Here is a 16,710-nt window from a genome sequence, read left to right as displayed (position 1 = left end):
CCCCCCGAGATATTCATGTTTGATCACGTCTTTGCAATGAGACTAGCAGTGCAGTTCGCCTCTGCATGCTGTGCCGCCTCTGTCCCGTTTGGGCCAAAGGAGAGTTGTCCAATCGTGTTCTAAGCAGCTGAGAACTAAGGGGTTGCCAGATCGAGATGGAACCGAAAGAACTGTTGGTATGGGAAAACTAAGGGAAACTCCCTGGGGCATGGAGAATATAGAGGCCTTTGCTGATCTAGTAGAATTCACTCATTTGCTGTTTTCTATCTACCAAGCTCCCGACTCAGTTCATAAGTGAGCAAGACAGATAGGCCTGGGGTTGAATATCTCTTAGGTTTTCCTGTTGTGCTTTCCCCTCAGATGGGACTGGTCATGCCCAAACCTAAAGAAACAATTCCTTACCAGGAAAATGGCCCACAGCTGTGGGCTTTATATCCCATTGCTATCTTACATTTTTCCTATAGCACCCATTGCCACATAGCGTCAAAGCGCCGTACACAAATCATATACCTTTATCAAGCAGTGTAACCATTACTGCATCGTGTATCGTTCAGAGAACCAAAGCACAGATGAGTGATTGGGGGAGTATGGTTACTAACTGAGCAGGAGTGTTTAGGTTATGATGTATTTAATTCAGAAGGCCCAAGAAGCGGAGAAACCAGCCACTTAGTTGTGTTGCATTTTACTTAAAAATGCAAATTGGACACCACATTGGTTTTAAACAGGGGTGTGTGCGGTGGGTGGGGAGCATGGATCATAGCAGATGCTGTATATTTATAAAGGTTAGCTGCCAAAATTCATAGGACGGTCTCCTTCCTATTACTGAGCAATAATTTAACACCTGCTACAAGATACTTCTAATTTCCTAGGTGTTGGACTGTTTAGCTGAATGGATCATTCCAAGATCTTGAATATCAATCAGTGCTCTGACTCTGAGGCAGCTTCATCTAGCGATGAGTGTCTGGCTTTTATTTTTTGGAACAGAATGGCATTTTTTCAGCTGTTGTTTGCTGGCTATACCTGAAGTGTGCACTTGTCAGAAAATGTGACCTTTCCTTCAGCTTCTGGGCTCCTTCCCCCAGCAGTATTTTCTACATGGCTGCCCAGACCTAGCTTGGTTGGGTTGTGAGGGTTTGGACAGTGTCTCATGCCTCTGTTTTAAATGGTAACATGCCTGTGCGAGGACAGTCATAATCTTTTTGCCACTGGATGGCGCCAGAGAGAGCAACTGCAAGGGAGATTTCAAAGTGCCTTTTTGGGAAAGTGGTGAGACAAACCCTGGTAGGAGATGATGAATACTTGAGTGAGTAGGATTGGAAATTCTTTTTGGGGCGGCGGGGTGGGGGTGGAGGGATGAAACAGCACTAAACAGGGAGTCTTACGGCAGCACAGGCTATCCCAGCCGTCTAGCAGAGCTCTGTGTTCCCTGCACGATGTGCTCACAGCCACACCAGAGAAGCAAACAGTTCACAGTGTTGAGGTTGGCGTGTGCGTCCCTAGCTGGTTTCTCTGCTGCCTGCAAAGAGCAGTTCATCAAGCAGAGTTTAAAGCTAGAGTGAATCTTGCTTCTCATCACGCTGCCAAAGCCCCCTCATTCCCCAAAGCGAGATGAGAAGGAGCATGATCTTTTAGTCTGGCTAGCGCTGCCTGGAGGGAAGGGGAAAGACTTTAAAAAATGTGTGCTCCAGCATGCCTGCTGAAATCTAGGCCCTCTTCCTTCTCTCCCCTAAAACCCATCCCACTGCACAAAATAAGTGCCTGCTGAAATCTAGCATCATTTTTCCTTCTCTCCCCCCCCCCCCCCCACGCCCCACCCAAAAAACCAATCCCACTGCCATAAAGAGCAAGTTAGAGGATGTTTAATGGTTTAAACAAACGTGGAAAGCCATTTTCAGGACTGGATTAACTACTGATCACTTATATAGCACTTAACCTCCAAGCACATCCGACGTTCACGCGCCATACCTCTGAAGGGGAAAAGGAAGTGGAGGACTATGACTTCCCCGAAGCTCCAGAGGAAATCTGTGTCATGGGGAGTTACTAGTTTTCAATCCTGTGCTCAGACCAGGGCAGTGCCTGTTCCAATCACCGGGCAGGGACAGTACTTGGCATTTAGCCAGAGGTCACCTGCGCCCATCACGTAAATAAACCGGATGAAGGGCCCGGTGGCCCTAATCTGAGCTATCTGGTTCGGCCACTTGCGCCATTTAACGTGAATGTATCTTAAACTGTTGTGCAGGAGACAACTTGCAATGTTGAGGTGAGTTGGTGTAGGAAAGGGGTATGACTGAGTATGAGCAGAAGATCCTAAAGCACCTGTCAGTGTTGGTGCTAAAGCCACTCTAGTGTAAATCGTGTGGATCTTGTTCTGCAAGGAGCTGGACGCTTGCTCTGATACTGAAAGGCTGCTTCGCCCATCTCCCAACCGAAAAGTCAAATTGCATCTGTGGCTGTAGGAATGAGCTTTCAGATACGTATCCGTGCAAATGCCCATAGCCTCCCGGCTGGGTGTCTCTGTAATGAAACAAACGCACTGAATATGCCCCATACACAGCTTGAAAATGCCAACAGCTCCCTCCATCCTGGGGAAGTACCATGTAGGGAGAGGCTGCTGTACATCCAAGATCGGGGTGGGGTGGGGGGACCGGGCTTTGAGGACAGCCTCCTTGGTGAGCATTGGTTGCTTCTCTCTGCATATAAACCCGCCAGCCACATCTCTCTGGAGCTCCTTAATCTGTTCACCTGCTTTTCTCTGTTTTCTTCCTCGTTTTAATGGGCTAGTAAGTGGAAGATTCCTGTTTGAAGCAGCAGAACATTACACTTCATTAGCTGCATTACACACTTGGTTTAATTTCCAATTAGCCTTAGATAATAACAAAGTAATCTGATTGCTCATTCTGGTGAGCATCCTGTCTCCCCTCCTGGTTTACCTCCACTCCCGCCCCTTTCCATGGAGGTTGGTAGAGAAAGACCCACTCTCTTCCCACCCAGCCACCTCCTGCTCCCTTGTTAATATATTTCCCTCTGCCATTTGCATTGAGCTGTGTGGCTGAGCTGCCAGAGGGGAACATTCACAAACGCAGCACAGCTGCTTAATGCAGGTTTCTCCGGGGCCTGGTGGAGCCTGTTAGATTAGCTCCAGAGAATGGTTCTCACTAGTGCTGTAATACACCATGTATGTTTATGGTGTTAAATACACTGTAATAGTCTCCAGCATGGGATTTTTGAAGGCGCCTCAGTGATTTAAGTGTCCAGATCCCACTGAAACTTCATTTGAGTGCCCAGCTCCCTGGGGGAATCCGAGCCTAAATGCAAAATTATCACCGTTCGGCCAGACTGTTATAAACTGCGCTTGCTACAACTGCCTTGGAATGGTGTTTAAATGTGACGTTTGCCAAAAGCCAGGTGAGAGGTGAAATCAGCCAGTTTGTGATAGTCAGTGATTCAGACCAGGGGTTTTGTCTGGGATTAGTAAAGGAGAGACTGAAGCCCCCAAGATGCTTTGGGGGTGGGTATCAAATCTGACCCAGGCCCAGCATTAGTCCTCGTTGTGCCGTGTGATTTATGATGGACATGTAGGTCCTGAAACAGGGCTGATGCAAACAGGAGCAGGATGCCACTTGATGCCATTGGGGGGTGCATGGTTTGGGATGTATAAATAAATTAGCTAGTGTGATGATTGAGCAGGGAATCCGAGGAGGCTGTTGGTTAGATCAGAGCGGCATTGGCAGCTGGCAGTCAGCATGGAGGAGCCTCTCTTGGTTAGCAATGGAAGAATCGCTCAGCTAAGGAAATCAATCTCTAGGTTTTTTTTTTTTAAAGCACTCAGCATTATGGCGTCTAGAGCTGAAATACAAAATGGCGTGCACACGCGCGTACGTTCGCTGTGGTTCTGGAACACTGGTTCTGTAGCAACTGGTGACTGATGCTTTGTAAAACTTTTGCAGGATTGTAAAATATTTGCAATATTCGTGTCCTTTTCAGAGCAGTGTACAGGGAAACCTAAAGAAACCATCCAGTGGAGCAGCAGACTTTTATAGAGGTGGTTCTGTAACCGAAGGTCAAACAATTTAGTACTAGAAACCTGGGGGACACTTTAGCAGATGAACATTAGATGTGGGTTTCCCTGCATACGATGTGCATTGTTGTATTCCGTTTTTATATCTCTAATGAAAATGATATCTAGCTCTTATATGGCACTTTTCATCAGCAGTTCTCAAAGTGTAACCCACACACCTCCTGGGTGTGGTGTTCTGTCCCATCTAGTGACACCGAGACCAAGAGAGAGAGATTGAATCTGCTCTATAGCCATAGCTAACAGCCAGTTGGCTTTTAGCTCATGCAGTAGAGGTTCATGCATTTAGCTCCAGAGGTCTCAGGTTTGATCCCGCCCGCCAACGATCGGGGTCTGTCGGTGTTACAAAAGCACTTGATGGGAAAGGTCAGCATCATCTCTATTTTACAGAGTTTTATATAGTGTGATATTGGGTAGTTCTATGTGTTGAACTCCGGCTTACAGCTCCATAGCACCCAATATGCATTTTCAGCGACAGAAGCTTTTTTGTTGCTATATTGGGTAGCTGTTCTGTATTAAGAATCTTCGTATGACGCCAGGTTAGGATATACAGCTCCTGAACTCCCAGATTACATGTGAAAGGGAAGATCTTGTTATTTGACCATGGAACTAGGGGCTTGTTACTGCCCGGCAAGCCAGGCTGTGAATCGCCAGGCAGTAACATCCCAAGTGAACGCTGCTACAGCGGACTAGAAGTCCGGGCGTGTGCTTTGGCTACTACCACGTGTAATGTACTGCAGTATTTGCAGTAACTAGATCCTGTACAGCACCTGGTAGACAAATGATTGTAGTGGGAAGGACTTGTAATCAGGGACGGTTCTTGTCTGTTAGACAACCAGTTGGGAGAATCACCTGCTTCAAAATCTGCATGTTGCCTTCTTTCAAACTGCGTTCCTCGGCAGATCCTTGCCGTGTGATAGAGAGTTTTCATTTCTTAGTAAGTGCTTTTCACATAGGAAGAAAGTTCTGTAGACATTCTAGTGCCATCCAGACAGCTCAGACTGAGGCTTACAGGGACTGGCTAGGGGGCAAAATAGGCTTCATGTACCACTTCCAATGCCCATTGGGAAACTGGTTACCCTGTCACGCGGCAGACTCTGATCAACAAAGAACAGAGTTAACCGTCTCTCCTCGTTGGAAGTGAGAGAGGCTGGCCTCAACCCAAGTTAAGGTCAGGAAGATCCTGTCAATCTGAATAGATGTTTGAAGCCTGTAGCTAGCTGGGGTATTTTGCCCACCTGACCCACACCACTGCTCCGCTGTGTACTGACATCTTTCTTGGCTGCATACCCGGAATTAGTATTGCAAAAGGCAGTGCTTGTAGGAAAGGCCATGTTCCTTTGGACAGCACGGATAGGCCACGCCTTTAGCCTCTCTCTACCTGACCCATCTTTTACATATCCTCTGTGGACATGATGCTCTCTGCACCATCTGCTCTGCTGTGGGCCCCTAGTGGTCTCATGCTTTATCAGCAGTGGTCTCCTAACAGCAATGCAGTTTTTCCCCCTCTCCTTCCTCCCTCAGCTACCCAGAGCATTTTAGGAGGGACTCTAACTTTGGGCAGCCCATGAAGAGCAAATTGCAAGATTGCCTTGAAACTTTGGGTCTCCCATGAATTGCAACTGCACTGTCAGATTAACATGGGTCTCTGAAGGGTTTGGTGACAGCTACTTATCATAGGCCATGACATCGAGGCAAAGTCTCAAACATGGCCCAGCTGCATAACATGTGCTAAACCAAGTTAATCCCTCGAGTCCTGGGTGACACACGAACCGTGAATGCCTCTCCTCTTCTCTTCCTCTCCTAGGTGGTGGCTAACGCGGTGGCTGCCTTGTCGGAGATCAGCGAGTCGCATCCCAACAGTAACTTGCTGGATCTAAACCCTCAGAACATTAACAAGCTGCTGACGGCCCTGAATGAATGCACCGAATGGGGCCAGATCTTCATTCTGGACTGTCTGTCTAACTACAACCCCAAGGATGACCGCGAGGCTCAGAGGTACACGCACTGGCTCACACCTTCATGTGTGGCTGGTGGCCTTTCTGAAGTAAAAGTTCTGATGAATTCGCTGCAGTGTCCCATCACCTGTCTGAGGGTGGGAGCTTGATGTAATGGGCTGCGATACAGGCCTCGAATAGCCTTCAAATAAAGCAGCTTGAAAAGCCGTGAGAGTTTGATATTCCAGGTATTGCACACACAAGAATCCATTGGGAACTGCTACTAAGTTGCACAGATCCCACCTCTCTGCTCACCATGGTTCCTTTAAAGGGCTAGACTCTTCATAGCAAACCACCGGTCCAGCAATGGATCCGTCAAAACCAATGGTGGTATGGCAATTGGCACATGCACTCTGCACAACCCAGAAGCTGGTAGGACTACGCCTCTTAAAGGAGACGTAGAAAAAAAATTGGGCTCTGTGCCCTTTTTTTTGCTCTTTGAATGTAAAGAGGGGCCTGAAAGACTCTTGTTTTCTTTGTATAAAACAGCTTGTTTTCTCACACTATTTCAGGTTCTGTCTAGGCTGGAAAATTCGATGGTGCCAAGAAAACTAGTCTAAATTATGGCATCATGGGACTGACGATAAAGTTGAGGGATGAAATGGGGAAGGGATTTCTGTCACTGTTTAAAACTCACTGTTTTTGGGAATACCTCTTTAACTTCAGTGACTGACATTGAAAAGAAGAGCTTGTGTTAGATTCATTACCCCCACCCACGCCCTTCAGTTAAGATGTTAAGAAGTCCAAGCAAACATGTGTTAGACCTTCCCTGGTCCTCCACCAAAGCCAGTAAAGACCAATCTCTACATCCTGAATAGTAGGGAAAAAACAAGCAGAAAAAAGCACTGTTTAAAAAAAAATCACCTTCTGCTTTCTGTATCCTTCGTAAAGAAGCTAAAAGGGCACACGCCTAATGTATTTATGCAAGCCTGCTTTAATTTGCTGGGTTTTTTCAGTGCCTGCATTTTTGAGGCAGATCAGATAATCCCCTTAAAAAAAATCTGTAGGATGAATTTTCCCCTCATCCTTGATGTTTTAAGATTTCCTTGTCTTGTTTCAGAAAACAGGCTCTTAATCAGGTCTAGGAACCTACAGAGATCTCCAAGCACCAGGCCTGTGTTGTCCTAGCTTCACCCGAATGGGGCTGCCTGCTGAACAGCTCTGAACACGCCCCGCTCACTCTTCATATTTAAAGTCTCTAAAAGTCAGGGTGTGGAAGTGGATGGAATATAAATGCAGTTGCCACCTTATATGGCGGTTGGCATGGCTGACGTCTGATTGCAAGGGGTTACTTGCCAACCATGGGTTTCTGTGTCCTATTGTGTTTCTGAGAGGCCCCCCGTTCAGCTGAGGGCTTATGGGAGAAATTCAGAAATAATCTGAAAATCCACATAGTCTTTTCTGTCTCTAGCATCTGTGAGCGGGTGACTCCTCGGCTGTCTCATGCCAACTCGGCCGTGGTGCTTTCTGCCGTGAAAGTCTTGATGAAGTTCCTGGAGCTCTTACCCAAGGAGTCTGACTATTACAACATGCTGCTGAAGAAACTGGCCCCTCCGCTTGTCACTCTGCTGTCCGGAGAGCCTGAAGTTCAGTATGTTGCCCTGAGAAACATCAACTTAATTGTGCAGAAAAGGTACAGGCCAGAGTGCTGCTCTCACTGGGTGTGGTGAAAGGGGATCTGGCTGAGTTAATCCATTCAGAAGTTTCTGTGTGTCCAGGAGTGCTAATTGTGATGACCCAACCTCTAGCTCTGAGGAGTTGGTTGACTAGTCCTGTTTCCTGTATCCTTGAACACACAGTTGTCGGCTGGAGTCATTGACTGTTTTTACAGCTGATTGGTTCTACCAGCATCACTGTTGTGTTTCTTCAGCCAGCCAAGCTTTCTTGGGGAAGGCGATTTGGGACATGCATTCCTTTTCTCCCTTCTCCCTGCCATGGAGATACAAAAGAGCCTTCCCTCCACTGTCAAACAAAGAATCTAAACTGGGAGAAGGGGATCAACATTTGTTTTCTCAGCAGGTTCAAATACTGTGATCTCTTGATGATCTTGAGAACATGGTATGACACAGGAGTTGGTACACTTGGGGAAAATGGCTGTATGTTGATATAGGTGTCTAGCCACTGAAGGAGACAATCTGGTTGTGTAGGTGGCATTCTGTGTTGGGAGGGTGTTATGCGTGCGTGGAGGGCAGGTGGGGAAGTAGGCAGAGTTAAAGCGGCTTGAACCCAGCAGCATAAAAAACCAGAAGGCTTGGAGGTAAAAGATGCGTTTTAATTTGAAATGCAGTTCTAATATATTTGTGTGCAAATCACTGATAGGCGCTGATACCACTGCATTCTTAGCAAAAGCTAAGGTGGTCCTAAAAATCAGGTCATGGTTGTTGAAATGGAAAGTCATTGAGTTACAAGTGTGTGCAATTCTGTTGTGTGTATGTGTGTGTTCCCCAGGCCTGAAATCTTGAAGCAAGAAATCAAGGTATTCTTTGTGAAGTACAACGACCCCATCTATGTCAAACTGGAGAAGCTGGACATCATGATCCGCCTGGCATCCCAGGCAAACATTGCCCAGGTCAGTTACTCCAACTGCGATCATATCCCCGATAGATGGTATATACCAGCTCCAGAATGCATGCCGTTAGGGAGGATTTATGCACAAATTAATACCTCGAAAAGTGTTCTCTGAACTGCTGTGCAATAAACAGCAGCAAATCAGTGTTATCTCTGGCACAGTGTACAGTCTGCAGTTACTTAACGGAGGGGTTGGAAATTCCTTAGTGCTTTACATGTTAATAGCATTGTACAAACCTCACAACACACTTGTTAGGTAGGGGGTACATTTTACAGACCGGAGTTGCAGAAACAAACAGAGCTGAAGTAACTTGCATATGAGTTGTTGGCAAGGTCGAGATTAGAACTTGTGACTTCCTGACTACTCTATGGCCTGGTCCACACTAACCCCCCACTTCGAACTAAGGTACGCAGAAGTACCTTAGTTCGAACTTACCACGGGTCCAGACGCGGCAGGCAGGCTCCCCCATCGATGCCGCGTACTCCTCTCGCCGAGCTGGAGTACCGGCGTCGACGGTGAGCACTTCCGGGATCGATTTATCGCGTCTAGACAAGACGCGATAAATCGATCCCAGAAGATCGATTGCTTACCTCCGGGTCCGGCGGTAAATGTAGACCTACCCTATGTTCATATTCCCATTCTGTGCTGCTTCTGTCCTGTCATCCCAGTATCTGAAATTCCACCATGGTCTATCCCTTCTCTCCTAGGGTGTGTTTCAAGCACTAGCCCCTCTTTGTTAACACAGAGCGATTCCAGTTGCTGCTGATGTGCCATCCTGTTCCATTTATAACTAAATATTCTTGTTTAATGTGGCATCTTAAAATAGCGGTTTGTGTTGCACTTTATGGGAAGTGATGGAGCAAGGCAGCCCCATGTCTGATTTGCGGGGCACATGGAAAATCTGTGGATAACCAATTGCCAGGAATATGTATGTGTAGTGCTCCTCTTGGATTTTGGCCTGCAGATTTCTCACTAAATTTTGAAGTGCCTTCTGCTAGATAATGCAGCTGATTTTCAAGAGAGGCAGAGTAGTCTGGGGAAGCTGAGAACCTGGAACTCTCCAGTCCCCTTCCCGGTTCTAAAGCCACGTTGATAAAACAGGCAAAGCTCAATCACAGAGCTCAATAATGGTCTAAAGTGGAAGCTACTGAGAATAAGCCCCTCTCTGATCCACTCTTTCTCCACTCGGGACAAGAGATGTAATCTGTTCCTCAGTTTCCCCATTTGTGAAATGGGGATACTTGCCTCTGAGGTGTTCTGAGACGTAGCTGGTGTTGGTACAGCACTTTGCAGAAATACAGCTCTACGTAAGCTACTGCTTAGGAAGCCATTGATGGCACTGTTTGTCTTGTTGTGTGGCCATATATAAAATATCATACACTGAACTACTAAAACTGCATTCATAAAAGCTGCTCTGCCCACACATTGCCTCTGCTGTGTTGCTCACCCCTTCAGGGCCCTTTTACGCTGTCCGAGCAGTGAGCCCAGGTTCTTCAAACAAGTCTCCCATTTCGTGCTGTTTGTTTCTCACTTGCAACCCAAATTGCATTTGTGACATCACAATAAAATCCACAGCAGGTCCCTGATGTCACACGTGGAAAACGATGTGAGACTTAAGCAGGAGTGGATGAGCTTTGGAAACCAAAAGCTTTCTGTGTCCTTAGGGCTAATAAAAGAAATAACCAGAAGGTTTGATTTTGGCAGAACTGTTTCTAAACCAAATGATCCTTCAGAGTCTTATAAGATCCTGGCAATTCCTGGAGAGAATTCTTGCAGGGTTTCCATATATTACATAGCAGTCAAGGCAAGGGGTAAAGTTGACTTTATTTTACATACAACTTTTTGTGTGTCAAGAAACAATCTTGTCTGCATAACAAGCTGTGCTACAATCTCCATACAGGATTGTTGGTGTCCCCCAGAGCTCTCAGAGCCAATAGATAAAGGGATGGGCAGCACTGGAGAAGAAAAGTACTCTGTGTACCGGGGAATAATCCAGGACCCTACTACTTACCTCCCATTCCTTCCTCTACCTCCTTATAGACCCCACAGAAGCAGTGACTCCAAAGTCCAAAACGGCTGGTTGTGTTGCCAAGGGTTTGGTATGGGCAATTTGAGAATAACCCTTAACATTCTTTCCTCTTGTGCCCATTGGGCCCTGCTGGACTGATTGTCTCCTCCAAGCTGGTTCTTCGCTAAATGTTGGTGGATGTAGCGGCTGCTTTTGGTGTTTAAGGACGGCGTTAATGTTGTACATGTGCCTAGAACTATGGATGGGCACATTTTACATTAACCCAACTAAATACTTTGAGCCCAGAATATTTAAAGCTCTCTGCGCTCTGGGGATCGGTAGCTTCATTTAATTTTCAAGTACCTAAGCAGCATGGCTAGGTAGAGATGGAGGAGGGGACAATGGAACTGTTACTCAAATGACTCGTGTTTTGTGTGATGCTTTTCCCAACAGGTCCTGGCAGAACTCAAGGAGTACGCTACCGAGGTGGATGTCGACTTTGTCCGCAAGGCTGTGCGAGCTATTGGACGATGTGCTATCAAGGTCGAGGCAAGTACCCGACATTGGTTTATAGGCTTTACTCATCGCCACAATGTCTGAGCACTTCAGAAATCTGAATGGATTTCTCCCCTTCGGTCTTGTCTGGTAGGAAAGGTTTCTTATCCCTATTTTAGAGATTGAGTCACTTGCCCCAGGTCATACGTTTTGTATGTGTGTGACTGGAATGGAACTCTGATCTCCTGAGTCCCAGCTCAGTGCCTTAACCACAAGATTGTCCTCTTTCTCTTGGATCCCAGCCTACTGGAAGGATACTGGGCAGATCGGTCGTCTGATGTAAATTGTCATCGCTCTATTGGCTTCAGTGAAGCGATAACAATTTACACCAGTTAAGAATGCCCTAGTCGCCGTGAGCTGGATCTTTAAAGGAGAGGTCCTATTGGTTGCATAAGGAATGCAGAGGACTCAGTGCAATCAAGGAGTGGCTTGTGTCCCGGTTCCATTTGAATAGGACCTACAAAAAGTATTGGGGATTGTTTTTATTTTTTTCAGCATTTGGAGTTGAAGTCAATTGCAAAATGGAACACACACACTCAAAATGACTGTCGGGTTGTCTAGTTTTAAAGATCTGTAAAACGTGGAGCTTTATTCAGTTGTCTGTTAGTCTGACTCATGTGAATGGCTTTCCATGAACATTTGCAGTTATCCAGAACAACAGTGTAAAAGATCCCTTGTCAGTTCAACAGCCACCTACAAATGACAGTATTAAGGTGGTGTATTGATTTAACTTTTAAAGCAAATCTAGTTGTTCTGAAAGGTGTTAGACAGCTATCACTGTGAAGAGTGAAGGCTTATAGTGTAAGGTTCGGTTTGTAGTTAGTGACTTAGATAAGCCAGTGGAAAAAGCTGTGTGGACAGTCTTATTTCCCAAACAAGCCTGATTTAAATGGAAACAAGAGTATCCACACAGGTTTGCACCACTTTGACTAACCGGTGCAAGTTTGTATGTAGACAAGGCCTCAGACTGCTTCATCCATCTGCAGGATATATGGCCTTCGATTAGCCCTCTTATCCCCACCACCTTGCTGTTCCCTGGTTCTTCTGGCTCAGATCAGTGCTGATAGAAAAATATATGTCCCTGCGATGGAGTTTCCTCCTCCATCTCTCAAAGCTGCCCAGAGGCAGTGATCAGCACTGGTCTGTCTGCATTTCCTGACTGCGATGTCGCTGGATGCCAGAGTGCGTCATCTGTGGCCAAGTAGAGGGGAACAGGCTATTGGAAGAGTAGCAACAGTGAGAGAAAAAGAGGATCTGAGATTGAAAGAGCTGAGGCTATTAAGCAGTTTGGACAAATTAGAGGTGGTATGTTTTGGGGCTAGGCTTCTCAGCCAAATCCTTGACTAGTCCACTCCAGGCCCTTTAGATTCCCTTCAGGTTAGAAGTTGGGCCACGTGTCCCTCCTCGATACGGAATGGACATCGGCGCATTCCCAAGGTATCTGGATGCCGTAGGAGTCTGTCTCTCCCATCAGGTACTGTGTGAGGGCCATGCCCAGCATGAACAAAGGCTAACGATGTCCCAGCTAATTTGCAGTGGCAGCCCGTTACCATGTAACCATCCCCTTGTATATCCTAATCGGCTGAGTTAAACCTTGCTTTTAGCAGCCTTGCTTTGACGACGTTGCTTTTACAGAATAGTTCGGTTTACGTCTGACAAGAACCAAATTTAAAAGGTGGCAAGTACATTGCAGCCTACTACAGTGCAAAATGACGTTCATCTCTGGGTTAATCAGTACCTGTTCTCAGTGCCCCAGAGTTTACTCCAGGCTGTTTTCACTGCGTATAGGGACTAATGGAAGGTTCGCTGCACTCTCTCAGCTATCCAAGTGCTCAAGTTTCTGATGACTTAGAAATCTGCCTTTGACAGAGGGCGCAGCCAGTGGGAGCTCATGATGAATGAGCGTTCACAGGGAACCACATCTCCACCTTCAAGAATCCTACCTTTCATCTAATTGTGTCTCTTCTAGAAGAGTTGGCTTGGGAATAAATTTGTATCTACTGTGACTCGACGCTTAGAGCAGTTGCGGTATCTGGCGAGGGTTTGGAGGCTTGCGTCTCAGCTGCAGGGTGAAAGGGAAGCACGCTGGCCGCAGCTGTGATCGGAGGAGTGCAAATGAAGCCTCAACATGGCTCCAAAGGCGTAAACTTGAGAGAGGACTAAGAAGAGACTGCATGAAAGTAGCAGAGCTGCAGTTAACGTAACAAGCACTAGGGACCGGTGGGAGGCAGGGAGAAGGGAGTCATGTTATTAGTGGACTTTGGTCCAATCTAAGAAACCAGCAGCATTTTAACAAACCTTGCAGTCATAGTACCTCTATTGTTCAGTTTGTAGGACACTGCAGAATTGTACTGGGTTTCATTTGGTTTCTATATAGCACAGTTTTTTTTTTTTAACTCACTTGTATCCCCCCAGATGAAAACCCTGCCTGCTTTAGTGCTGGCTCCTATAACTGGCCAGTTTAATAAAGGATGTATTTTTTTTTTTTTGTAAAGTGTCCACCTGCAGGAACCTCTGAAATGCCCATCTTAAAAATAGCTAACCATCCACAGGAGGGGGTGCATCTTGCCATGGGGATTTGAGGACTGCTTCCCTGAACAAATCCCCTTCTGGCCGCTCCCTTTCAAGGGAGGCTCACGCTAAAAATCAATTGCACATATTTAAACAATGAATGTTGTCCCCTGTGTAATAGATCGCACTTCAGTGTTCAACGGGAAAGAATTACAAACATTGACTTGCTTTTCCTGTTAACTGTTTGCATTTCTCAGCGCTTGGACTATGAAGAACTTCCCAAGTCTGACCCATGTCTCTTTAAGATCAGATAGTAAAAAATAGAAGAAGTCTTTGTTCCCAGAGAGTGAAGCTTTGGAACTGCCCCACATCCACCAGCAGGCAATACAGGGGTGGGGGGGAATGAATAGCCCAATCCTGCATAGCTACTTGGCTGGAAGAGATGGTATTTGGCCTAGGGCCTTGCTGAGATCCCCAAGCACAGCCTTGTGCAGAAGAGACAGCCCACAGGTCTGCCTGCATGAGATTTGTAAATTGGTTGCACTGAGACTCTTCTGGTTGACAGGCCTCAAATGATGTTTTGTCAAGTGAGAGAAGAGATCGGAGCAGCCTGTAATCAAGGCAGACACCTTTAAATTACACGAATTCAGATTGCTTTTTCCCTGCCATCTTAATAGTGTGGTACATATCGAGCAATAATAAGGAGACCTAATGTGGTGAATAGAGGAGATTTGTATTCAGCATGTATCTGTCACTGGGAATTTCTAGGTCTTCTGCTTTCAGTGCAAGCATGCAGAGATGGACTGAGGCAAATGGCGTGGGTGAGACTCATTCTCTGCTTTGCCCAAGTCAGGGCTTTAGGTCAGGCTGAGGTTTGTTTTAGAGATTTATGCCCATTGTCAAACTGAGCTTCCAGTTTTCCTGATTTAATCCCCTTTTGTTCCTCTTCCACCCTCCCCCAATGCTCTGACATTGTGTAGTTCACTCAAATCGCAAATCCACTTGAGTAAGTACTGTTTGTACCCTATACTGAATGCTTTATGAGTATATTTATGGGGGCTGCTTGTGTACTGCCTTGAGCAATCTGTTCCTCACATTAATCACCTGCTGTGTAATGAGGCATCACATGCACTCCACTAGCGCCCAGTTGGCTATCTTCATTTCAGGCCCTCTGGTGTCTGAGCCACTTAGCTCTTTTGTGGCATCCTGCTTTGTGGTATCCCTTTATCTCCTCTCTCCTAATGAATACAGCTCTAGTTTCCAGGGTCTCCGTATGGCACGGAGAGCATTCTAGGGGCCAGTTGTTGCCACTTTTATGGAGTCCGAGTCTGGGGTTTCAAGCTAGTTATTGAGTAAGATGCACTGGCAATAGCTAATCTTCATGAGGGTCCAGCAAACTCGTTCCAGTCCTGGGTCTGTCACTGCCTTTGCAGTGCTTGCTTTGTGCTACTAACCCAGCCCTAGCAATGGCTTTTTACTTCCTCTCTCCCCTCCCCGCCAACACATGCACAGCCCCTGTCCAAGTACCCCACTCATGTCTGAATAGTGATAAGCAACTCCTGCAGTGCATACGTAGTAGCCTGTTCTATATATTAACCAGCAAGGGGATGGCATAAGTATTGCTGCAGATAGTATCTATTCATATAACTTCTGCCTGTATGCAGACCCAACCACCTGCTGGTACAGAATCATTTCAGCCATGACTTTGTCCTTCGGCAAGAGTAGGGGGTCAAAGAATCGATATTTCTATTGAGTAAAGCGCTGAATTCCCTGTAATACACAGGCATGGATCACCATATGGAACATGCTCCGGAAGTCCATACACGTGTTCTGAGCTGGTTACCATCCTTTATCTTCAAAAAGAACAGGAGTACTTGTGGCACCTTAGAGACTAACAAATTTATTAGAGCATAAGCTTTCGTGGGCTACAACCCACTTCTTCGGATGCATATAGAGTGAAACATATATTGAGGAGATATATATACACCCATACAGAGAGCATGAACAGGTGGGAGTTGTCTTACCAACTCTGAGAGGCCAATTAAGTAAGAGAAAAAAACTTTTGAAGTGATAATCAAGTTAGCTCAGTACAGACAGTTTGATAAGAAGTGTGAGAATACTTACAAGGGGAGATAGATTCAATGTTTGTAATGGCTCAGCCATTCCCAGTCCTTATTCAATCCTGAGTTGATCGTGTCTAGTTTGCAGATCAATTCCAGCTCAGCAGTCTCTCGTTGGAGTCTGTTTTTGAAGTTTTTCTATTGTAAGATAGCCACCCGCAGGTCTGTCATTGAATGGCCAGACAGGTTAAAGTGTTCTCCCACTGGTTTTTGAGTATTATGATTCCTGATGTCAGCCAAACCGGACAGTCTCTACGCAAAAGAATTAATGGACACAAATCTGACATCAGGAATCATAATACTCAAAAACCAGTGGGAGAACACTTTAACCTGTCTGGCCATTCAATGACAGACCTGCGGGTGGCTATCTTACAATAGAAAAACTTCAAAAACAGACTCCAACGAGAGACTGCTGAGCTGGAATTGATCTGCAAACTAGACACGATCAACTCAGGATTGAATAAGGACTGGGAATGGCTGAGCCATTACAAACATTGAATCTATCTCCCCTTGTAAGTATTCTCACACTTCTTATCAAACTGTCTGTACTGAGCTATCTTGATTATCACTTCAAAAGTTTTTTTCTCTTACTTAATTGGCCTCTCAGAGTTGGTAAGACAACTCCCACCTGTTCATGCTCTCTGTATGTGTGTATATATATCTCCTCAATATATGTTTCACTCTATATGCATCCGAAGAAGTGGGCTGTAGCCCACGAAAGCTTATGCTCTAATAAATTTGTTAGTCTCTAAGGTGCCGCAAGTACTCCTATTCTTTTTGCGGATACAGACTAACACGGCTGCTACTCTGAATCCTTTCTCTTGTGAGAGTAGCTAAAGTGCAGCCCCATTGTCTTGCCCCTTCTCCTGGTGCAT

General features: G+C 46.0%; 1 protein-coding gene across 1 annotated transcript in view; it reads left to right on the top strand.

Annotated features, from left to right (window-relative positions):
- AP2B1 (adaptor related protein complex 2 subunit beta 1) overlaps positions 1–16,710 on the top strand; it is a 105,547-nt gene that overhangs the window by 24,687 nt on the left and 64,150 nt on the right. Inside the window, exons 6-9 of the mRNA XM_065418074.1 lie at positions 5,883–6,073; positions 7,484–7,705; positions 8,521–8,641; positions 11,103–11,198. Of these exons, the coding sequence (XP_065274146.1) occupies positions 5,883–6,073; positions 7,484–7,705; positions 8,521–8,641; positions 11,103–11,198 (630 nt within the window). The remainder of the gene's footprint in view (positions 1–5,882; positions 6,074–7,483; positions 7,706–8,520; positions 8,642–11,102; positions 11,199–16,710) is intronic.

This window comes from Emys orbicularis, chromosome 17 (assembly GCF_028017835.1).
Source record: "Emys orbicularis isolate rEmyOrb1 chromosome 17, rEmyOrb1.hap1, whole genome shotgun sequence".
NCBI lineage: Eukaryota > Metazoa > Chordata > Testudines > Emydidae > Emys > Emys orbicularis.
Note: the sequence above shows the minus strand (reverse complement) of the source record. Positions and strands in the feature narration are given on the sequence as shown.